The 26503-nt window shown below is 34.6% G+C and overlaps 1 protein-coding gene across 12 annotated transcripts; it reads right to left on the bottom strand.

Annotated features, from left to right (window-relative positions):
- Window positions 1–4591: 4591 nt before the first annotated feature.
- LOC149572590 (pentatricopeptide repeat-containing protein At1g15510, chloroplastic-like) lies at window positions 4592–24256 on the bottom strand. Of its 12 annotated transcripts, none has more exons than XM_089813688.1 (5): window positions 20108–24256; window positions 19772–19901; window positions 18715–19131; window positions 18503–18578; window positions 17789–18239 (listed from the first exon to the last, which is right to left on the bottom strand). In XM_089813688.1, the coding sequence occupies exon 1, from the start codon at window positions 24254–24256 to the stop codon at window positions 21692–21694; it is 2565 nt and encodes an 854-aa protein (XP_089669814.1). In that variant the 3' UTR covers window positions 17789–18239; window positions 18503–18578; window positions 18715–19131; window positions 19772–19901; window positions 20108–21691. The 12 variants fall into 12 exon arrangements, with proteins under 12 accessions (XP_089669819.1, XP_089669814.1, XP_089669816.1 ...); XM_089813690.1 differs by having other exon boundaries at window positions 19061–19131; XM_089813693.1 differs by lacking the exons at window positions 17789–18239; window positions 18503–18578; window positions 18715–19131 and adding exons at window positions 4592–4924; window positions 5004–5113.
- Between the last annotated feature and the right edge of the window lie 2247 nt (window positions 24257–26503).

Here is a 26503-nt window from a genome sequence, read left to right as displayed (position 1 = left end):
CACTAAGTTTGCCAAACATTCTTTTTTTGAAAGATAATAACATCAACATATAATATATCGGAAGCAATAACTCACATACATACAACCATCATAAACATATTACATCTCCTAAGGGTTCCATGATGTTGAATCACATGTATAATTTTATTAATATTAAATCTAACACAACCAAAAATTTACATCATGGAATAATCACATGTATGAATCTAATAAATAATATACAATTACAAAGGATGCCACTTGGAAAAATTAGAATGCATAATCATCCAATGTACAAGTCATAAGACATGGAAAACTCAAAGAATATACATCATAAATAAAATATAGATAGGAAGATCTTTAAAATGGGTTAATTGTTAGCCTAATGTCGATTACAAATGACTAAGACAAAACAATCTTCTCCTTGGTGGAAGGGCACTTCTTTTGAACATTGTATTGTTGTTAAGAAAAGTTATTTTCCCAATTCATGGCACAAAATTCTATTGGTATTTTTCCTGTTAATTATGTCAGTTTCTTTCCTTCTGGAACTCTTCCTATTAAGGCTACTAGTTTTACTTATGGCAATTTTATTGTTGGACAACCTTTAGGTGTCTCTTCTAATGGACATGTTCTTGTTGTGTCTACTAGTAAAACTTTTGGTAGTTTGATTGCTACTACTAGTTTATATTATAGCTTTACAATGGTGAAAATTTCTTCTGGTTCTTCTTTGGAGACTAGGGGCTATGAACCTACTAGACTTTATGTTGTAGATGGTAAATCTGGGCCTGGTGTTTCTCCTTACTAGAGAAACAAAATGGCTATTGTTGACACTGTCAAGCATGATGTTGGTGTATCTGTTATTGTTGGTTCTAATGTCTTTCCTCAAGTGGAGGGCCCAATTGTTGATTTTTTCTAGAACTCTCTTGTTGGTTCTATTGTGGCCAGCTCTTCTCTTGCTTCTTTCTTGGGGTGTCAAGCTTTAACTTCTCAAGATTGGTAGGAGAAGGCTTCTATGGTGGACGGAGGGGTCGATCCTAGCTGTTGAAAAACACCATAAGATGTCCCCTCCTCATTTTAACATGACACTACACTCCTACAAGAAGGGAGGCAAAGGAAAATCCTAGTTTTCCCTTATTTTGTGCAAGTTGTGGGTTATTGGTTTCAAACTCATAGGAAAATCCTAGTTTTCCCTTATTTTGTGCAAGTTGTGGGTTATTGGTTCCAAACTCATAGGAAAATCCCATTTTTCCCTTATTGTGTGCAAGTTGTGGGTAATTGGTTCCAAACTCATTATGTGAATTGGGTTTTATGTTTATTTATTCTTTTTTGTTGATTTCTTTTGATCTTGAATAGTGTTATCCTTTGCCCCATTCTTTTGGTTTGTCTTGAGGTTCTACTTAGTGTCTGTTGGCAATGTTTTATCTTGGGGCTTTTGTTGCATATCTTTATGGTCTTAAGTTTAAAGTGTTTTAGATCCCTTCAAATCTTGTTTTTAAATTAATTGAAAATATATGTTTAAAATGTATATAATAAATAAATATATATTATAATCATAGATTTAATTTGATAGCTTTTTATTTTTTGTTTTTATTTTTATTAGTAGATGGTCAAGACCTTGAAAACTTATTATTAATTTGAAAATTTGTACATTGTCCTTCATTCAAAACGATGCTAATAGGAAATAAATAAGTGAAGAAAACCTCCACTCTCGCCCATAAACTTTGTCCACTTCATCAAATTTACGAGACTAATACATATGGGCATACCCTTATTTACATTAAATTTGATTTTAAGAGGAATCCCTTATATTACAATAGATCCTTTTGAATTTTCCTTATTACATCAACATTGAAGAGTACTTACATGTCTTCGCAGAAACCTATTTTATCCAGACCTTCAAATATTGCTATTTGGCCAAAATCAATGTTAGTTTGTACATGTAAGAACATGAATTCATTTTGCCAACAAATTTTTTTTAGTTTCATTATAAACATTTGAGATGTGTGTGTGTGTGTGTGCAAAATACCCCTTATATTTGGGTAATCTTAAATGGCTTAAGGGTGTTTAATTATCTTCCCACTTTTATTTTCAATTAGTGCTATTGTACCTTGGATTGATTCAGTGATGATGTTCATTTTCCATTTTTAGATGTTGGCTCTAGAATTGACTTTGTATGGATCCTCCTTGATGAATATTGAAGTTTGGGCCACATGATTATGTTTGTCTAGTTTGAATTGTGTTTATGATTAGTGTCATAGCTAGCCAACTTAATGATGAGACATTAAAGAATAGATTGTACATTCTTGGGCCAATGAAGTTTTATCTTATAGCCTTATGGTGATACAAATTGTTGCCTTCGTACTCTAATAATTTTTTTTCCGTCTAATCCTAGACTAGATTGTTCATCGGCTAATTGATTGCCCTCTCTATAGATGTGTTTAAATTTTACTTCTAACATATGTGTTAGTACTTGTAAAGTTCTTTCTAGCATTGAATTTAATTTCCAACATAGAGCTTTACCTACCGTGGTTGCATTGATAATTATTTGCAAGTCTCCTTCCACTATTAGATGTTTTAATTCAAGATTCTTAATAAGTTGGACTCCTACTTGCATTGTTATCTTTGCCACATTATTAGTGGTATTATTTATGGATTTGACTATCTTACCTATAACTTGGCCCTTACTATCATGCATGATACAACTTGTATTGGTTATTCCTAGATTGCCTCTTTAAGTTCCATAAAAGTTCAATTTGTGCCATCTTACTCTAGGAGGTTCCCATTTGAAATTTAGTTTAATCTCTTTGCTAGATTTCTCCCCTTTCCCAAATTGAGGTGGAATGATCAACCCAGACCAATTTTTACACATTAGTCCATCCCAGATTGAGAAAGAATCTTCATAATGATTTAATTTCCTTAGTCTACTATTAAATGTTTCAACAATGCTTGGTTCGATCTTTTTTCCCAAGGATTTTGTTGACATTAATTTATCTTGGACTAATCTTCTATTTCTTTCTTTCCATAATTCCCATACCACTAAAGAATCTTCATAACGATTTAATTTCCTTAGTCTACTATTAAATGTTTCAATAATGCTTGGTTCAATCTTTTTTCCCAAAGATTTTGTTGACATTAATTTATCTTGGAATAATCTTCTATTTCTTTCTTTCCATAATTCCCATACTTCTATTGATGGAGCAATTACCTAGAAGTCCTTATATAGTTGTAAGAATTATTTTAGATAGTAAGGAAAAGTTGTTTGCCAATTTAATTTTTGACAAATATTTTTCCAACAATTAAATGCATAGGGATAGTTAAGTAGAATATGATCACCCATTTATGATTCTTGTTTACATATTACAAATCTAGAAGTTTCCTCATATCTGGTTTTTCGAAACTATTTTGCTGTTAACAATCATTTCTCATGTTTGTCTATAAAAAATGATCTACTTTTGGTAGGCATGTGTTATGCCAACATAAGAGTGGTGGATAATCTAAGTTTTGTAAATCTAAGAAATTAATGGTCAAATTATATCCATCTTTAACCTTGTAACTATTATTATTGGACCCACACCATATAATTTTGTCCTTTCTATTTTTATTGCAAAAAAATCTATTTTTTAAGAAATTCAAGGTATATCATTTTTTTATCATTACAATTCATTATATATATATATATATAAAGGACCATTGAATTAAATTTTTTAAAAGTCATTAGATGATCCATTTCTAGAGTGACTGGGATGATTTTGGCCCTTTAGATATTTGATACTTAGAACGAGGCTTAGTTCCATAGGCCATGTCTGATATATTTTGATGTTTGAGACTATTGTTATAATGTTCTAATGCTATTGTTTTACCTTATGAATCAGTGATTTATTTGCATATTGACTTGTTAAAAATCAATTATTGAAATATCTCTCTTTCCCCCTCTCTATCTATAATATCTTAATATATTTTTAAAAAATTACACACATTTTATATATATTAAAAATTTTTGTGTTGTCATCCCCTGCCTGCTATCCTAGTCCCCAAAACACCGTGAAACATAGTTTAATACAAATGCTTCAATAAATGCAATTGTGGACCCACACTTCTTAGATTACTCAATTATATTATTTCCTTTGATATCTGAAGTCCCACATCCATAAGGGCCTGTTTGGTTGCTGGAATATGATTCGAGAATTGGCATTCAGAAACCTTGATTTGGGATTCTAGAACTTGAAATCTAGATTACTGTTTTGAGGATTTGATTTGGGACCATTTGGTTCACCAAGAATTCATTATGAGAATACACATTTTCACCGTTTGGTTGCACATTTCTAGAATTGGAATACTGACTAGAACAAGCAATTTTTTTAAATTATTAAATTTCAACATGAATGAAATATGTTTTAAATCCATCATTTTAGCATGATTTAAAATGTGATAAAAATGTGTCTTGCACTTGACATGATTTTAGAGTCATTTTATTTATTGTCACTAAAACAATGCTACACATGGAAAATATGTACTCCAAAAACTTCATTAATTTATAAATTGTCATGACATTACATAAAACTTGTCAAATGTCATTATACAAAATTATGAGATCGAGGTAACTCATTAAATATGTAGTAAACTTTTGTCTTTATTAAACTCATTGTTGTATAAGGTTGTAATATACAATGTAGAATATGAGGCCAATAATTACACATAGAAGGCAACATACAAGGCAATGCAAAAAGACTATTTTAGCCTCTAGTGCCTTGTACATTTTACACTCATGTTGTGCCTTACACATTTGACACTCATGTCCTTCGTCATATTTTTTAGCTTTCATCATTGAACCAATGTCAACCCTGACCACCTCTCGTGTCTTACACATTTTCCACTCATCTCCTTCATTATGTATAGTTGTAGAGCGAACATCAACCCACATGAAATATTTGCAACCATCATTCCCCTACAATACAAAATATACATTACTAAAGAGATTACATGTCATTAATACAAAACATTCAATATATAATGTCATTAATAACCTTTTTCCCCTCGGGACAACACCAAAACTGGTGCCTAACATTTTTCTTCATGCGTGACACTTTTAAATGGCACGACCCAGCACCACATGGGCAATTATGAATTGCCGCATCTGTCAAAGCCATGAATCTTATATCAATAAACAATGTAAAGTGAAAACTTATCAAAATGACATGCAAGAATATTTGTTTCATCTTATCAACTATCTATAACACAATAATAAATACATGCATAGAAAGAACTGTGCAAACAATTGGTTCCAAGTTCGAGCTGCTTCCTCTTAGAAACTAAAATAGTTGGATATAACTGTCATGCAACTAAAAAGCCAAATCGATTTCATTTTAAACCATCTGTTTCAACATAACCTTTCAAACTCCATTTTTAGATTGACTAGCACAGGACAACTGATAAGCATAATATTAAGCTGATTTTTTTTTAGAATCAGACCTGATCCATGCAAGATAAGTGTCAGAAAGCATACTTATATTGTCACAGAATGAAATATACCTCAAACCAAGAACGAAGACAACAAGAGTACCAAATCTTTGTTCCTTTTATACTACCATCTCTCACAAATGATGTGAAAAGAGAAAAAATACATACAAATTATCAGAGTAAGAAACAACCGACCAAAGCTGTTTGATATCTTTCAAGACAATCATAACATTCCAATGGCAAGTAAATTATTTCTAAATAAACTAAATATCAAACCAATATACCAAAATTAGGCAACAACATACTCAAAAGCAGAATATTCAGCATATTATAGCAGAACCAATTGTAAAATATAAAAATAGAACAATGTATACCTAATTCATAAGAATAAATGCAATGACCATATTTCCATAGTAACCAGCTTCCTCATACCAAGAAATTAACAAGGAGAGCAAGTAGAACATGTTTGATTCAACGGTCCACCAAGTTCAATATAAAGTATAGACAAAATCCTGACAACTGCAATAAGTTATCTTATTTGAATTTTGAATGTCACTAAAACATAGCTAGATAGCAGCAGTAAAATATCACATGTTCCATGGGTATCCTATCACTATACAAAAGAAAGAACATATTTCTCTCTACACCCATCATATATGGCTCCATAATTCCTATCCTAATAATTGTATGCTTTTATACAGCCAATCACTCAAAAAAAAATTTATATAGATACATAGATACAGTTTGGTCCAATCAATACAAAGCTAAAAGTGTTTGAAATAGAACGGCTTGTGATTGAACTCAGCATACTCTATACCTAAATGCTGATTAATACTAGCAACTCAGAAAGCTATAAAATCTAACATATATAAATTTTCAAAACAGTCAACCTTGCATACTCTATACTCAAATGTTGACTAATACTAGCAACTCAAAAAGCTATAAAATCTAACATATATAAATTTTCAAAATAGTCAACTTTGCATACTCTATACCTGAATGTTGATTAACACCAGCAACTTAGAAAGCTATAAAATATGACATATTTAAATTTTCAAAACAGTCAATATATAAATTTCAGATTGATATTAGTAACTATAATTTACTAATATAACTACAATATTCATTTGAAAATCCTTTCCCATTTCCATCAAATGGGATGTGGTCAACCAAAATTAAACATGTAATAGTTATAAAATCAATCTTAAAAGTATTTGAACAGCAATAAAGTTACTAAAGTCCTAGAAACTTTATCCAAACATATTCTACTCTCTCCTCTTCGTTCATAATCAAGAACCCTTTGGCTCTGTCAGGATCAGACACAAAGGTGTCCAATGCCCCAATCAAAGTATTGATATTAAGTTCACCAATGGCTTTTAGTGCAATATAGACCTCTTGTAAATCTTTTAGCCTATGTTCTTCACCCATTTCGATAATTTGAGGCTTAAGAAGGGTATCATTTAACTTATCAATTGAATGGGACATCCCATCCATGGAATTGACCATACTAGCCTTCTTCCTCTTTTTCCTCTTTATTGATGATGCCAAACGACCATGTTTTCCACTTGCTAAACTGCACTAATTGGACGTGGGAATATTCATATCTTTGTCATCTAAATCAATAGCAGCCCGAATCGGTGTATGAATGTTTTAATAATCATCATCAATATCCACAGTCACATCCATATTGTTCCCTTCTTCCATGTCTTGTGCTTTTGTAGATGTGACACCATCCACCATGTCATTTCCCACAATTACCGCTAAGTCATTATAATACTGAAATGACTTCCTTTTAAACACTTTCGCATTTTTGAATTCTCTCCTCTGCATGTTGTCATAAAAATTGGATTACTCATTTGACTATCGTTGCTAACTTAATAACTTGTTAAATAAATACTAAACATTTTAATCACCATGTTATCTTCAATAGCTCTTCCCAAATAGTATCATCAGCATCCATCGATTGCATTGACTCATTCCACGCAAAGCCACTAGTATTCTTCAGCTCTTTCATTATTCTATATCCCCGTTTCTAGGTTTTGAGTTTGTTCTTGAAATTATACTTAGTCAAGGTCATGTTCATCTCTAAATTGAACTTTCGTTCAATGGCTATCCAAGCCTCTTTTTTAAACCCTTCCTCACCTTTTCTGCCAAGAGTGACTTGTTCATGCAACAAGTCTAAAAATTTTCTCTCCATGCATGGCTTGCAAAATACTTTCTTGGAAGAAGGTCTATCAACAACTTGAACATCAGTAGTGTCCATGCTCAAGAGCATTATGTATGATAAGGATTTGTTTAAACAAAAAATATCTTGAAGGAACACCCAAAAATGATCACTATATTCCCTTCTAAATCACTACAAGCTGACATCCAAGGAAACAAAATCACTATTAAGTATTTAAATTTAAAATTGAAAGTATTTAAATTTTTTAACTACGCCTGACGGTCAAAAATAGTTTTTAAATCAAATCTTTTAATCATGGAAGACTCTGTTTCTACTGTATGCAGACTCAAGAATTTATGCAAAACATAGTACTCTAAAACACACGTACATAACAGTTCTATTCGAAGACAAATTCAGTAGAATCAGTATCAAATAAGAGGGTAGATAACTAAACGAGACACGAGCATAGATAGTACAGTTTGCATGAACACCAAAAACATCAAAATGACTTTTAAAAAATAACATAGATTGAGCAAAATTCAGTGAAGTGCAGTTTCAGATATTTTAAAGATAAAAAATAAAATCCAAACTGAAAATGACTAATTAAGTTGGTTATCAAAATTTAAAATTCTATTCTAGAAAATTATCTTGACTACATTTTTACACAAGAAATCAATGCCAGTTGAAGAGATATTAACCATTGAGGTTAAACCTAGATGGAAAAAAGGAACAAAGATTACATTTCCTAAAAAGGGCAATGAGCAGCCAAGTGTCCTTGCTATAGATCTTGTATTTGTGATTGATGAGAAGCCACACAATGTTTACAAGAGGAAAGGGAATGATCTAGTAGTTACTCAAAAAATTTCCCTTGTAGAAGCACTCACAGGTTGCACATTGAATCTGGTAACTTTGGATGGTAGGAATTTATCCATTCTTGTTACAGAAGTTATAAGTCTTGGCAGTGAAAAAGTAATACCAAATGAAGGAATGCCCTTTGGCAAAGAAAATGGATGAAAAGGAAACCTACGCATTAAGTTTGATATCAAAATCCCAACCAAGTTAACTGTTGAGCAAGAGTCAAGCTTAAAGAGGATTCTTGGGGGTTGAGCATTTTTTCTGGAATGATAATCAATGCAACAACTAGATCTCTTAATTTCCTATATGGTTGAAGGAAATCTTGTATGGTTAAGAGATAGATTTAAGGACTTAAGTGTTTGAGAATTTTAGCTTTGTTGCATTTTTATTCATGAAGATCTGAAGTGTTTTTTATTGCTGATTTGTTCTCTATAAGACTATAATTGAGATTATTCTTTTTGGTATTTTAGAAGAACAAAATCATCAAATCTTTGTTCAGTCTTCACTTAAAAGCTCTCATTTTGTTATTGTGTGAACTAAGTCAACATGGTGTTAGGTCAAATTTAAATTGATTAGTACAAATAGTTTGTGTTTGATTTCATATTTTATACTTATAGGAGCTACTAGGGAAATGCCCTGTGAAAAATTTCTTATGGTAGCGGGCAGATGGGTTTGCTTTTGTGGGTGTTTGCTTTTATAGATTTGCCAAATAATAAATACTAACCAGTCATTTGAGGGGCACTAAAAAAAATTATAGGATAGCCTCAGATTAGTGCTTGATCTCTTCACTTGGGCACAAAATGGACGCTTGATGGTGTAGGATGAAGTGGATTGTATGTCAAATATGAGTGCGCAGGCCTTACATTGTGCACTGAATTTTACTATATTGTAGGACTTGAGAAGGACACTACTCTTTCAAGGGAGGATCGTACACTATCAATTAGGAAGACTAGTTGAGAGGACAATTGTGATGCCATTATTCGCAACAAAAGTGTTGAATGCTTGGTTGGAAATAGTGTCCACATTGACAGGCTTGACAAATAATGCTCATGAGAGTGCATGACCAAAGAAGCCCTTAATTTGGGTTCCTATGTGTTGGCCAAGATTGGAATTACCCACCAAATTTCTCTAGTTTTGGTAAAGTTAATTATACCAAGAAACTAAATCAAAATAATTCAGGTTAACACTGGGACTTTATGATATCGCCTTTTAGGTTACTTCCCTAAAACCAAATGATTTCAATCTAAAACCCCAACACAAAATTCACAATTTGTTTGTTAAACTGTTGTAAAATCTCATCTGCAAAACAAAAATTATTATCACCTAAGCATAACAAAAATGGCTAGGCACCTAGCCAACTTACAAATAAGTGTATATATGAGGCCTTGATTGAACAAATATTTATAGAAATAACGAAGGAAGAGATAATATGCAGTGTATATATCGATAAGACTCATAAGAGTATATTCAAAACTAACTCATGGTCAAATAGAAATAACTAAATTTAAGTCAGTCGGCTTAGATTGTTGGATTTATGGGATCTTACTCCATGTGCTTGCACACATTCGATATGATGCCACATATTGTTTCAATGGCATTTTTCAATATGAAACTTGACATTAACATTTGAAGGATGCTTTTTGGGCAGTTTTTAGGCACAAACTGTCAAATTCACACAATTTATTGCTAGATGAATTGTTTTTCTAGATCTAACCAGGGATGAAAGGAGAGTATTTAATCTTGTTAAGAAGTGTGCTATCTATAGAGGAGAAGCAAATCTGTTGCTAACACCTGCCACAATTTCAAGTTGCAATTTCCCTGGCAAAAAAGAGGAACTGCAACACCTATAAACTTATTCCCTCAATCTAGTACAGTTGGGTGGGATTGAAGAGGAAGAGCATCTAGTCTTACTGTTGTGTCTTGCAAGGGAAGACAATTCTTCTCTTTAAGATTTTGATAGCTATTTGCATCTGTGTAGTTCATTTTGAAATTTGACAAGTAAAGCCTTACACATGAAGGTTATTTTGAACATTGTTCAACAAATGTTGATAAAAATTAACAAATGAATGTAAATTTTGTTAACTTTCTATAATGACATCTAGGATACAAAACTAGCAATCAAAGCATTTATCATTTGACATCAAATCATCGAATAGGAGAGTTCAAGAAATGTAGAAATGTATATAGAGACTAGTGTAGGTTATCATAATTACACCATCATGAAAGGTACCTACAGAATACATGTGAATACGTAAGCAAAATGATAGTGCTCTAAAAAGTCTTTTGTTTTTCTCTTAAATATGGCATGAAATAGCATTCGACAAAAGCAAAGTTTTCCATATGGCATTAACTACAATACATTTGAATCATCTTTCCATATCATTGGCCATAATTTGTAACATCATCTTGCCAAATCACAACTAAGATCGAGTTCTACAATCATCCCACATCCTTTTGGCTATATCATCTCTAAATTTCCCCCAATCATCTTTATCACGCTGAGTCATCCCATATGTCTTGAGTATTGGTACATCTATCCCCTCATGATCATCCTCCTCTTCAACATCAACTTCAAGCAGAATGTCGTCTTCTATGGTAATGAAGTTGTGTAGTATGCAACACACCAAAACAATCTTTATTTGGGTCATGATTTGATATGATGTCGCATGTCTTAGGATAGGAAAGCGCTGCTTCAAAATGCCAAAGGTATGTTCAATTGCATTCCTCAGGGATGAGTGGCGGTGGTTGAACAACTCTTGCGGGTTGTTTATTGGGTTTGCCCTCGAGAACTCTTTTAGGTGGTAACGTGTGCAATGATAAGGCGCAAGAAATATAGGTACATTGGGATATCCAACATCCACTAAATCATATTTTCCTACATAAGAATAAAAGTTTATTAATATAACTTTTTAAGAAAGTCACATGTATTAGTATACAAACATACTAGACATACCCAAGGGGAACTACCAATTGATTAGATCTTGACAGGGTTGAGGATAGAACACGACTATTTGCAGATGACCCTTCCCATCCAACAAGGACATAATGAAACTTATAATCAAATGAAGCCACACACATAACATTTTGAGATGAATTGTCTTTTCTATCACGATATGGAGCTCGCATGTCGACATCGACTGTGACTGGAATATGAGTTTCATCAATTGCTCCCACACAATCCTACATTGGGAAAATTTATAATCAAAGGCACAGAATAAACTAACTATAAAGTTAAGGAAAAAAAATTGTACCAAAGGGGTATATACCTTGAAGTACAGATCAAAACAGTCCTTCGCACTAATTTCTGAATGAATGTTAGGACCAGTTGGCAAAAAATATTTTCCATGAAGTGTCAAGATTGCTATCAAAACTTTGTCGAAATGTCGGCTGATTTTCTCCCTTGATTGATCGAAGTTATGAGCAATCTTACGATTCCTCAGATTGTGGCCAAGAGTATGGAGAAACATCACCAATTGTTCTTCTAGCAGTAAGTGCATCATATTTTTGATGCTTCCTTCTTGCCTAAGAATATCAGCTAGATGAAAGAAGGCTTGTTTACTCATTCGAATTTGATCATGACAATCAGTCTCATTCGAATAGATAATACGTTTATAAAATGGAATCTCACCTCTTTTGCGCTTACATATTGCTCTTCTACCTTCTTGTGCAGTCACTGCTATAGATGCAGCAAAGATTGCAAGGCCAACTACAAGAGCACAAATGACTCTTCTCTTCCTAGCAATGTGCCCTAGAATGTTTTTATCTTTCATTAGATCCATCAGTAACCTAAAACCAATGTAGAGACACGTTTCATTAGATCCATGGATTTGGTAAAATATGATGATGAACAACTTTTTGAATATATGTCTATTCATTAGAAGAAACATAAGCAGATCTAAAAAGATGATAAAGACCTATATAGAGCTAAACAAAAATTAGAAACAGTGACTATTTACTGGGCAATAAAAGACACATTGTGAAAGTAGGATGAATGGTGATTACTGATATGGTCAAAAACTTATTCAAGAAAATATATCAGAGAGAACAAATTGTAAATTTCAACACACCATGAAGTAAAGAGTGCTAGCATATGCTAAAAGAAAGTAACATACCGGGACATCAAAAAATCTTCAATGAGAAAGAGGCATGTAACTGTTACACTGCGCAATAAAAGGCACATTTTGAAACTAGGATGAGAGGTGATTACTGATATGGTGATTGTAGATTTTTCCCCAAAAGTGGCTGATCTCAAATGCGTACTTAATTGTTTGTGTTTCCTCTTTTTCTTTTGAATTTGAAGCACGTAAATTGTAAACAACAACAGATTTTAATATGCTATGATAGATTTGCATTCCTTTTGTTAATTTCTTTGGTTTGCAAAATACTGTTTATATTTCACGGATTGTTAAAGAATTTGCTTGACTTTGAGGGAATTTTAGGCTTCTACATTTTGAATTAGCAAATGCAACTTAATATATCTGTTGATGAAATAGTTTTAGCGAGATTTGGATTTAGGTTGTTTGGCTATGCGTCCCAGTTGAATGAATTTTTTATCCAATGTAATTCGTATATATTTTAGGTTTCCATTTTATTATAGATTAATAATTAGTAATTTTTTGTTTGGCGGACTTCACCGCTACTTGCTTTTCAAGTTAAAATATGTGCAGGAATTTGTATTTAATTTTCAATGCAAATTTTATTGGGCAGTTAAATGAAATCTGACAGAGCTTCAAATAAACTCTATATAGAGTTATAATGTTAAATGGAGGTAGTGTGAAAAAATACATCATTAGTTGTTTGTGCTTCATATTTCCTACAGGGACTCAAACTATTTAGTGAACTGATCCTGAACACATGCTCTAGATTTTGGTGCATGTATAATTTTCTAAATTGGAAATAATTTTCATCGCCACAATCAAAGAATAAGAATAAGATATTACATTGATGTTATTATGATTTGGCAAAATAGGTCAGATCTCCAAGCTAAGGCCCGAGATGGAGAGAGCTCATGCTTTCTTTATAATGATTTTATTTCCCTGTTGTTTTTGCTACACCTTCGAGATCTTTCTCACGAAATAATTAGGCAAACAACAAATTGTTACAATTTCTAGATCTTTCTCCAAAAATTATATGTAAAACAACATGCACTTGCGCTTCCATCATAGGGTTAACAATCATAAGGTAGGCAAAATGGGAGGGAGGGAGATGCAGAGGAGGAGGTGGGCAGGGCAAGGAAGGAGATAGGTCAGGATTTTGGCAGTAATTTTATTTTCCTGTTGATTTGGTTACAACTTTGAAAGATCTTTCTTGAGTTGGGACCTAAACTGTCATTTTGTTAAGGAGCCAGCCTATATCATTGAACCATTATACTCTGAAGTTGATCTTTTTAGAAGTAAATTGCTTACAAAAAGGACATTGTTCGTGAAGTTGTAGACTTGATGAAATGGGCATGGAAATAAAGGAATTTAAAAATGATACTAACTTGGTTCAAGATGGAAATTGAATAGAAAACAATTATAGAAACAATTAACTTGGTGGTTTGAGATTGTGAATTTTGTGTACAAAATGAGTTGAGCTAGGATTTGGAAACTAGTAATACAAGCTCTGCAATCGGGCACACAAATTTCAAATGTTTTAATATGTTTATCAGCATTATGACATTGTTGATGATAATTTGGTACTTCAAAATGAATATAGAGATGTGCTTGAAGGTGGTCAAGTGCTTAATAGATACAAGCATTTTGCTTTTGTCAAATATGGATATTGGAGGAGTGTTTTGACCAGCAAAGTTTTGACGACAACATGAGGAATGAGAGGATATTTGGCTCATATCTTATATGCCTCATATCTTAACCAATGAGATATTATAGATTAAGACTCCATATCAGATGACATAATGATATAAAACCATTAAAAAAGGCATTATGATTACTACTTGAAACAAACACAACAAACAAATAGTGAAAAAGTAACTACATAGCTACTATTAGTTGGCATGGAAAATAAATTTTTAATATTTTGAATATCAGATATGAGGCATTATAGATTAAGACTCCATATATAATGTTTAATTTATAATGTTTTGGCTTACAATTTTTTTGTTAGCACGAAGGTCAAAGGTGAAATATTGAAACTAAAAAGACAGGTATGAGTACCATCAGACCTTTTCTAGATTTTTCTGAAAGCACTACAATGAAGGGTAAGATTTTTATCAAAGCATGAAAAGTAAGGAAAGAAAGAGAAGGATGGTGACATCAATGTCAAGACTTGGTTCCATTGTCCACACTGCGACTAAATGTGAAGCTACATGTATAGTCAGCATAATTAAGAGGTTGTTATTCAATGCAGGATTAGCCATTTATGGAACTGATTGATCATTTCGACAAAGTGGCAATAATGTGGGGATGGGTGACAATAATGGCATTGGATTATGGGAACGATGTTTTCACATGAAACCAGCATTTAAGTCTTAAAACACTATCCCCAACAACAACTGGCAAACTATTGAATAAGGTCTTATGTACAAGTATAATGATCAACCTTCTTACTTGACATTTTCATACAGGATTACAAGTTAAACTGATGCTAGTGGCTATCCAGCTATGAATTTTGATTTTTGTATGTGACGTTTTACAACTTTTAAGAAAAATAAACTAAATGTCCCCTTCGTATGATCAATGAAATCCATGGCTACATAGCCACTAAGCTGATTGCCTGCAAATGGGTCAGCATTGGGAATGAATCGAGGGGCACTCATGCAACAAATAAGAATAACCAACTGAAAAAATGGGCAAATCCAATTGAGTTACAACAAGAACACGAAGAAGATGAAAACTCAAAACATAGATAATGATGAAGTATGTAGTGCAATGCCTAAAAACCCAAGTAGCGTACCTTTCTTGCAAGAGAAATAGAGGGCAATGCAACAAGCAAGTCTGAAAAGACCCTTTCTTCAACCCATGATTCTATGGACAACCAACACACACCCAAGGAAATTATAAGGCCACAAATGGATTTCTAGATTATGTGGTTCATTTTGAAACACTAATGCTGCTTCTTCTTCTTTTTTTTTGGAGTAGAGGATACTAAGTAAAGAGAAAAAGCCCTGATTTACATCTTGGAGAGGTTTTTATAAAGTTTATGCTACAGAGTAGTTAACACAATGAGATCCAGATTCAATGCTACAGAGCTCAATCAATCTGCAAAAGCTCTATCTAACCAATTGTTAAAAAATTGAGAGTCTTAAGCGAATCACTTAATTTGAAATGTTGTAAAAACTCCAGCACAATCGATTCTAGAAACAATAATGAACAAAATTAACATGAACTCTAAAGCCTATCTCTAACTATCTAAACCTTAATCTGAAATGTTGTAAAAACTCCAGCACAATCGATTCTAGAAACAATAATGAACAAGATCAACATGAACTTTGAAGCCTATCTCTAACTATCTAAACCTATGGTTGCAAAACATAAGACATAGCTTGGAAGGAAGATGAACTATGAGATATGAAGATGAACACATATTCACAAACAAGAAAACAATGGTAGTTATGTCAAAGGAGCTCAACAAACAAGACAATGGCTTGGAAGTAAGGAAGCAAAATAGAAGCTATTTAATAACAAGTTTCAAAGCAGGACTAGTTTATATGATGATCAGAAACTTCTTGGCATTGGTCAGAAGGCTTGGAAAGTAGGAGGAAACAAGACAATGGTATAGATGAGAAGATGGTTGGGATTTTATACTGAAATAATTGAGTTTGGGTCACATGGGTGCTGACCATAACATATCAGATTATATATTTTTAAGCAGTGAAAAACATTATAGATTAAGACTCCATATATAATATCATATATTTTTAATATTAGATATGAGGCATGACCATGCCAAAACTCACAATGGCAGACAAATTAAACGAAAAGAAAACAAAAAAAATCAGAGGAAAACAATCTACAAACTGCCCTGTTAGTGAAGCAAATGGCCACTGCAATAGCTAGGGTTTGAACTCATGACCAAAACCTCGGCGAAATGCACAAAGGCAGGGTCAATGCAAGAAAGAAGCTGTAAAAAATCAGCAAATCTGCATTCAACACAAAAGCACCACCATTCTATAGGAGTTTGGTCGGCCAAAGAAGAAATAATGGGCTGGGTAAGCAGCGCATATGCCTTTGTGCAGCTCCTCACAAGTAAAAACAACGGCACCGTAATGAACAAAAAAAGAAAGGCCTCATATTCAGAGAAAAATCTATTAAACCCTAGCAAAATGGAGAGCAAAATGCAACCATACCTCTGCAGAGATGTTGAGAAACTAGAGAAAATGGAGAGCAGAACATTTGGCAGAGAAAAAATAGATCAGCAAAGAACAACTTGAGAAACCAGAGAAAATGGAGCAAAACGTTTGCAGAGATAAAATGGAGTACAAACGAATATAATCTGGCAGAGAAAAAGTTTGAGTGCCAAAAAAAATTTGGTCTGCCGGACTTTTAAAAAGTTTCTTTTGTATTAATTTGCAATGCTTGTTTTTCCCTAAATTGGAATTAAAACAGGCATTTGAGCAATACCAACTATTTGGAAGGAAGACCGAATCCTCGAATTGGGGGATAAATGAGGATACGGAATTCTAATTTTCTCGTATTCCAATTCTCATTTCGTCGACCCAAACAGTGGATTACGATTTTTTTAGAATTCGCAATTCTAATTCCTGTTGATATCTACGAACCAAACGGGCCCTAAGGAGCTACGGGTTTTATTCCATGTATCCATATTGACAAGAAACTGAGATAATTCCTGGTGGAGATTAATCAAACATTTCTAAGCCAGCCTTAGTATCTTCAGGCTTTGCTGAGGAATAGAGTTCAACAAGTTCCCAGCACTAAAATCAAAAAGATTTCAACAACCTCTTTACAAACATGTTTTTTCAGAGAATAGACATCAGGTGCACAAATACCATTACAACCTACATATATATTTCCCAAATGACATAGAAACCAACATAAAGAAAACAGTGTCCTAGTATTAATAATGGAACTCTCTCTGAAGGTTTATAGATGCTATCGAGTTTATTTAATAATTAGCACACTGTATTTGAAGATTGTTGCTGTTTACTTTCAGTCACAACTAAAATTCCACCATACCATCGTTATATTCTAATTCACATAATTGTAGAATAAAGATTAACATGCATGAATCGGTGCATGATTTGTGGTAGTTTAAATAGTTTAATAAAACAATTATTAGATTCCTCCTCTATATGCGATCATGAACAACATGTTACATAGCATTTAATAGGGGAGAACTGTTGTTTCTTGCAGTCAGCTGTATTAGTCTCCACCGTGAATTTTTTTTATCAAATTCCAAGTTTATTCAGGAGAGTAGTTTTTTAGCATTCTTAAAATAATACTTTTCTTGTATGTAATTTTATGCGCACAGTGGTGTCTGCTGCTGCAGTAATATAATGGATGTTTTTCTCTGCTAAAAAAATAGTATTCTCTGTTTAAAAAACAGAGCGCTCTTTCTATTTTTGCTGGCATTTGTCTTTCTCTGAAGTTCTTTTTGGTGCAGCTGAGATTTATTTTTCTACATTTACTGGCATTTGTCTTTCTCTGAAGTTCTTTTTGGTGCGGCTGAGATTTATTTTTCTACAGTATTACCCCAAAAACTGTGGCTACACAAGTCTGGCCTCCTGGAGACGTAAATGAAGAAATTCTTGTCTTCCATACAATACATAGAACTCCTCACACTTCAAACTACTGTGTTTATGGAACCATTCAATTACTGTAATATCCTGAGGTGATAAAGGTGAAAGAGATATTACTGCTGGAATAATACAAACTATTATACATACTAAGAGTAATGATTATGACAAAAAATTCAGTATAACCTCTACTACTAATTGCCTTTCACTAACAAAAACTGATGCTGACAGTATTTCATTGGTAATTATATATGTTCTACTGAAATGGGGTAGGGCTGAAGACCCATAAAAGAGTCATAAATCAAGTAATTTTAAAATCCAGTCTGGTCTATGTTTTAATTGCCACATCTTACGTTGCTAAAAATCATGTCCCTCCTCTAGTGCTTTCGTTGCCACTGAATTAGCTTCCTTATGCTTCTACAAAGCTGCCTGCAGTATTCACTCCATCAGTATTCTGAAGAAACTACACAAAGCCCTATAGTCTACTATCCAGTAATTCCCATCATATTTTCAAGTTGAAACACTCAAATTAAAAATAATAGTATTACTCAGACAGATTTTTCACTTGAAAGTTTGTCTGCAAACCAGCCCTTTCCTACTCTGAATCACATGTTTGAAACAAATGGGCAAATAGAGTATGCCGTGGATACACTGATTGGCAGCTTCACCTATGCACATACTGGATGTTATCCTATACTGCAACAAACATATGAGATGGATGCCCGCATTTGATGCAATCAATGGTCAAACCTTTGCAGCCACTCATTCGCTCACACAGTAGTTGTGTTAGCAGTCAAATATCATAATTTTTCTCTAGAATATTGAGAGTGTCAACCAAATAGAGTAATATAAGGGGAATAGCAACCAAACAAAAAGATGAACCTAAGTTGAAACAGCAGAGATCCACAAACCTATATCCTTGGATTATGCTTTTGTCCATTGTTTGATTGTCTTCTCTAAAATTTGTTATCAATAGTGTATGCTGAAATGAAAGCAATCAAATTTTTAAAAAAACGCCTACAAATGATACTCATTAAAAATGGAATAGAAATCAATCAAGATTGCATTACCATCAGTAATAAGCATAAACAAGTTAGATAATCAAAGCATCATGTATGGAAAAACCTGCCAAATAGATCCATAAACCAGTCTACCAGATATTTTCTTTTAACTATTAAGCACTTTATCCCTAACTATGTCATAATACATTTTGAGTGAGGTGAGGCTTGGTGCTTCATAACACACAAACACGCTTGTCTAGGCTACCACCCTGGCTACTGAAGAGGTTCATTGAGCTGCCATCTTCATTTACCTAATCTTTTCAGGTTCCCTATTATCCTTTAAAGTACAGTACGACTTTCCTTGTGGGTAAAATAAATCAACCACTGATTTCCCACTCATTTCTCTAAAACTTCCTATCATGCAATTCAAAGTATTGAATCCTATTATTTTCTCTTTTCCTTAGATGAAGAGTTTCATTTGGCCTGTCACCAAAACTTAAGCTTCCCCTGCACCCCAATAAACCCGAAAAATTTGTCTAATGCAAATTACCCTTCACACTCTAGATACTTGCCAGAAAACTAGTTGAAATCTTACAAGCCTTAGAAAAACCAGCATCATACCTTTCCAATCTCAACAAGTCTTTCTAGTAGAGAATTGCAATAGTTCCTCGTGGTCATGCTTTCTGTGAAAACCAAGTCATCCTTATCAAGCTCACTATCACTGATCAGTCCTCCATCTGCTGACCTGGTCCTACAACAATGCAACCAAAACTATATTAAATTTCTCAAAATTCTACTGACAAAATGAAAACAGATTCCTACAGCAGATCCAAAAAATGGGTACTCTATAATTGTGATTCTAGAATTCCCTTCGTGTTCCTGCTTAAAAACTTGGAAAACCCAGAGTAGAGGTTTTGGCAACCTTAAGGAAAGAAATGAATTTGAAATAATCTTTACCTGCAAACCCAACCTCATATAATCTCTTAGAAGGTACCCACAACCCACAAGCTGCGCCTCTGTAAGAAAACCTTTCTTTCTCCAGAACAAGATTGAATTTAAGTCCAGGCTCCACAGCCATGTACAGCTGTTTATGGTCATGGAGACTGACAATATCCTAGGTGCTCCAAATCTGCGGGTGGCTGTCCTAAAGCAGATCAGTGCTTCTCAGGACTGGAACAGGAGAACCAGTTTCAAATCTCTCCACGTAAATGAGCTAGCCCAGCTGAAGCTTATTGCTGAAAACCAGCTAGTTGCATTCCTCTGCAAGAGAGATATGTTGCATCGGATGAATCCAAAATTTTAACATAAAACACATGTTTGGGTGACAGGTCAGTTAAACACCATCTCTAATGCAGGGACACCCATTTCCTGCTTGGCAATACATAAACCTTAGCCTAAGCTCAGAATGTCCACTTTAATCAATTTCGTTAGCCATTTTAATAACCCCTGCAATGCACTGACAGACACATAGTATATTGTGCATTCTCTTGCTTCATAACTGTTATTTTTCCCCTGACAATCTGGCACCAGACCAATTACATCGCAGAAAAATATTTTTCATAACTTTTAGGTTTAAAAAAACTTGCACTTTTCTCTGATTGCACATAGCGTTGAAGCATAAACTTATAGAAGTCTTAACCCTAAATTTGTTGCAGGAAATAAAGAGTGTTTGGTAGTTAATGACTCCCCCCTCCACTATAGTTCCAGGCAGGATTAAATATTGAAACTATGGACCTCCAATCAAATCTTGATCATCATGTGGGTGACTGATTATCTATAAAGTTAGTACCAAAACATTAGATGATGAAGTGAGCAAGGGAAAAGGGCTCAGTGATATTTTTTTGGTATTTGTAGTGCTTACACTCTATGAACTCTTTGGGAAGTCGATCCACACAATAATTGACTCTCCCAGTTAGACTGGAAATGAGGTTATAGCTCTGGCATCCCACAGTATTTTGGTCATATATGCCACCTAATCGCATGGATGTCCATAAACATTTGCTGGCCGGCATGCTTCTGTAGTTAATGATTAACCTGGTCTCCAACAGGCACCATCCTTCCCATAAAAATTGGAAAGAACCCTGTCTAAATTTATAAGAATATGCTGGGAAGAAGCAAACTTAATGCATAATCTGAAAGATCAACTGTTCCTTTTTCTCGAATCAAAGCATATCACTGACAGCTCTTTATGAACCTTTTCAGCACCCCTAAGCAAACTTCACAACTCTTTCTGCTAGCTACAAACTTTTCTTTGATTAGAAGCTTTTCCATTAGCAACTCCAATTCAGACAGTTTTGTATCCTGTATGATATTTGGGCACTGTTTAAGACCGGTACAAAAAGATAAATTGCATTTACAACTCTTGTACTCTGTGAAGTATATTTACGCAATTTAAAAGTTAACAGTCCAATTCAAACAGAGGTTCAATATCTATCACTCATGATCAGTAATCATCATTAGATTTCCATTCACCCACTACTGTGCTGATTTTATCTTCCACAGGTTCTGTGACTGTTAATTATATGAAATTATTGTTGATTATCACCCACTACAATAATCACAAGAACATGTTCCATCTTTAAAAAAATGCAACTTACTTGGATCCCTCACAGTAATCTCTCGCCTAACAATCTTCGTAATAAATTTAGTAGCTTCATGGCAGTCAACACACATCAAAAGATTTTTGGTGATCCTTAGAGGTATCCCACGGGAAGTGTTGATAAGACCAAAAGCAATGGCCAACTTTTCATGGTGACCACATAGGACATCTTCTTTTGTGGTCACCTCTAATTCATGCCTCAGCGAAAAGTTTGTGCCGGTTGCATAACCAGACTCCTTCATTCGTGTAGCCCATCTATCTAACAGTGAATAGATTTTATCTGCTTGTGGATGCATACCGTCTCCTATTAGGAATGCATGGATTGTGTTGTTGATCTCAATCCAGCTGCATCCTGAACTTTTTAGCATGCCCCTGTCTTTCATCATAGTTCTCACCTTTGCTACAGCATCCCACCTATCAGCCTCAGCATAGATACTTGACAGAAGCATGTAACGTCGAGCGTTTTCTGGTTCCAACTCAAAAACATGTTTTGCAATGTGCTCTCCTAGATCAATGTGGCGATGAATTCGGCATGCACTAAGCAAGGCACCCCATACACCTGCATCAGGTTCTACAGGCATCTCTTTGATGAAGTTGTGCGCTTCTTCCACGAAACCTGCACATCCTAGAAGGTCAACCATGCATGCATAGTGTTTCAGGTTGGGTGTGATATGGTGCTCTTGACTCATCTGTTTAAAATATTTCCATCCTTCATCCACCAAGCCTGCTTTGCTGCATGCACATAAAACAGCAACAAAAGTAATATCATCCGGTTTTATTCCTGCTTGCTGCATTCGGTGAAATAGATAGAGTGCGTGCATGGATTGCCCATTCTTGCCATATCCTCCAATCATAGCAGTCCACAATGCTGCATCTCTATTATGGGATGTTTTGTCAAACACCAGGCGGGCTGCTTCTAAATTCTGACATTTAGCATACATGTGAAGAAGAGTATTTCTTACAGAAGCATCTGATGAAAGCCCACTTTTGATAATGTAACTATGTACCTCCATGCCATTCTGCAAGGCTGCTAAGTTGGCACATGCTCGCAAAATGGCAAGAATGGTGACAAAATTTGGTTTCATAATAAGCTGCATTTGGCGAAACAAATTAAGGGCTTCATTGCAATATCCAACCTCTAAGTAACCTGCAATCATAGTACTCCAAGATATGACATCCGTTTGAGATATTTTCTGAAACACAGAGCGTGCATCCACTATACTCTTGCACTTGGCATACATGTGTATTAGTGCATTTCCCACAGATAATTCTAATTCGATTCCATTTCTAAGCATGTAATCATGTGCATATTTCCCCTGTTCCAGATCTGCAATATGTGCACATACTGAAATTACAGATGACATGGTCATAGAATCAGGCCTTACCCCTTTCCTATCCATGAGATGAAAGAGTTCCAATGCCTTGCTATACTGCTGATTTTCAGCATATCCCGAAATCATTGCAGTCCAGGAGATGACATCCCTTTGAACCATGTTCTCAAACACCTTGACGGCACCCCTTACACTATTACATTTGGCATACATGTCAATCAGAACATTTCCTGCTAAAATGTCTCCCCATAATCCAATCCTAACTGTGTGAGCATGGATTTCCTTACCCCGTTGCAGATCTCGCAAGCTGGCGCACACTGGAACAATAGTAACTATGGTGGTCAAGTCAACCTGAATGCCGGTCCGCTGCATTCCAGCAAACAATTCCAAGGCTTCTTTAAAGCGCTCATCCTCAGCGTAACACTTAATGATGGCATTCCAAGAGATGATATCCAACGTAGGCATTTTGTCAAACACTTGACGTGCATACTTCACAACACCGCATTTTCCATACATAGTTATCAGAGCGTTTCCTACATAAACATAGGATTCGAACCCACTTCTAATAGCATGGTTGTGAATCTCTAAACCATGCGAGAGAGACGATAGACTTGCACAGGCTTTAAGTACACCAGAAAAAGTATAACGGTCAGGTTTAACACCTGCAAAGGGCATCTGGTAATAGAGTAAAAGTGCTTCTTCATAATAACCCCGGTTCACATAAGCCACTATCATTACATTCCACGCAAAAACGTTTTGCTCGGGCATCATATCAAACACAGAGCGCGCTTCTGACAAACTACCGCAGTTGGCATACATGATTAGAAGCCTTTCGGCCAAGAAGACATCTTGGTCAAATCCCCGTGAAATGATTATGGAATGGAGCTGCTTACCTTGACTGAGGGCTTTCATTTTAGCACAGAGTTCTATTAGAGATGCATATGTGTGGCATTCAATCGAACTGTCTGTCTCCTGAATGGAATTCAAAGTACGGAGAGATTCTTTCAGCGTGTCTTCCCTGCACAGTGTTCTCAAATCTCTATTGGCATTCTGACTACTGGCTATTGGGGAAATGGATTTGGTTTGTACACTGTCATGTGTTTTGCTGAAATTCGATAGTTGTCTGGAAGCTAAGGGATTTTGGTGGAGTGTAAGACAGGTCGTTATTACAGACATTGCGTAGCCTGATACTCTAGAAGACACAGCTGAATCGTAAAATTTAAGTTTATTTCCAACCCAGGGGTACCTCAGAAGATAAATCCTATCCGTCAAGTGTAGATGACTAATATCTTGTTGATGTCTAAAGCAAAAGACACTGGTCGAATGGAGGCTCTCTTAAATTTCTTAAATAGAGTATAATGCCCGTCCTTCCATTACTTTCTACATCGTGTTTGTTATATTGCTTGATGGATGGTGATTCATTAGTTCTACGGGATTATCAATCCATATTGACATAATTATCGATGATCACTATTTATTATTAATTAATTTTTTTAATTTTTATTTTAAGATATTAATTAGTTTTTATATAAAGAAGATGTTATACTTTTTCTATTGGCTAGTCTTGATTTAGCCAAGGGTTTATTAATTTTTCAATTATAAAAAGCAAAGAATTTTTTTTAATTCTCCTGTAGAATTTTCCCCTTCTAGAAGCTTTCAGAAAGCTCTGTAAATGGAGGCCTTTAACTATTTTACGCACTGGCTTTTACGAAGGGAGAAGTGGAGGAAAGTGTCCAACCTGTGCTCAACTCCACACCACAGAGAGGCACGCTGACTAGCCTCAATTTCCATTTCATTTCGGCGCAACAAATTCCAGAAGGCCAACTGTACCAATTTCCACCGTCGTACAGCTCTGATACCGTACGAACAAAACCCTTGTTTTGACTGATTGAGGACTTGCGGTAGAAAGAGGTGATGATTGGCACAGGGGACGCAGTAAGCGATTGCTCTATTTCGACGAGGCAGTCTGAAAAGGCGCCACGATGCAACTTCGTTTGGCAGAGATCGGGGGACTAAAACACAATCATCCATGCCCAATTGTGTTCTTGGCAAGGCTGCCTCTCACGATTTATTAGGAGAAGAAAAAATAGGGAGAGAGAGTAGCAGACGGAAATTTAGGGTTACGATCAAAGCGCAACTCTGCTGAAACCCTTTATTCATGCACGATGGTTTGTAAGCTCCATTACTTGTCGCCATAAACTCACAAATTTGCAAATCGGGGCATTTTCTTTCCAAAACATAACTCTGGAATCGATTTCTTCAAGTAATTAATTATAATCTAGATCTCTTCAATGCTGGTACAGAAGAAAACGGGTTTTTACTATTTTCAGTCTTGGCCTTTTGATTAAATTTCCTTAATTATTTCGAGTGCCCTTAAAATAGAAGGAATGGCAGCCTACCAAATTGACCCTTTATCATAATTATTAATTCAATCAGAAATAAAAAACAGTTTTCATGTAATTTTTGATTGAATTAATAATTATGAGAAAAAGGTTGATTTGGTCAGGTGCATAGCCGTTCCTTTTTTTTTAAGCATATGATCTTATCTTTGTGGGGAATGTTCTAGTTTTTTTTCCGACAAATTATTTTTCACATCATATATCTTTTAAGATAAAAATTTATTAGACTATATCTATATTTGCTTCAAATTGACCGTCAAAATTTATGTTCAAGATTTTCTTAATGTTTTTGTCACTTTGAGATTTGAATCTAGTAATTACAATTGAGAGTGTAGATTTGATTGTCAAAATTTATGTTCATCAATCTTTGAAATTTTCTTAATGTTTTTATCACTATGAGATTTGAATCTATTAATTACAAGCGAGAATGTGGATTTATGTGTAATTTGGAATGTAGCACTTGGATGTCTAAGAGGTAGTTTTATGGAGACTTTTTATATATTTGACATACACTTAAGTTTTACAAGTGCTATATTTGTGGGGTGTTACCATGTCATACAATTCTATGGGGATGAGGCCTCAGTGTGTGGGGCAATTAATTAGCTTGCTAGCCCGTAGGGGCCCCTACAATTTTGATGAAATCAGCGTGCTACCCCCCTCCAATTATAGTTAGGGGCATGGGCCCACCCCATTGACATACGACTCCTACTATTTTATGGCACTCCAACCTGATGGAGAAGTAACTGGTCCAACCTTTGCTTTGAGTTGATGGATGGAGTTGCGATCAAATTTTAAAAATTTTGTTCTAAATTGCTCTGAATTATGTGTATATATCTCCTGGTGACAGTGGTTTGAAAATGCCATATCTTGAATCGAAAAATAGTTTATCAATTGGGATATATGATATTTCTGTGTTTCTTATAGCAGAGAGGAATATGTAGAGTTTGAGACAATTTGGAAAAAGATGCTAAGTCATGGAATAGAGATTTTGTGATCCCAACTGCAGCACAGTATATGGGTTATC

The sequence above is a fragment of the Cupressus sempervirens genome, chromosome 2 (assembly GCF_028749045.1).
Source record: "Cupressus sempervirens isolate cs-2001-9-10 chromosome 2, ASM2874904v1, whole genome shotgun sequence".
In the NCBI taxonomy this organism is placed as follows: domain Eukaryota; kingdom Viridiplantae; phylum Streptophyta; class Pinopsida; order Cupressales; family Cupressaceae; genus Cupressus; species Cupressus sempervirens.
Note: the sequence above shows the minus strand (reverse complement) of the source record. Positions and strands in the feature narration are given on the sequence as shown.

Coding starts and splice junctions, on each gene's coding strand:
- LOC149572590 (XM_089813693.1), bottom strand. CDS start 24,256: ATGTCTGTAATAACGACCTGTCTTACACTCCACCAAAATCCCTTAGCT.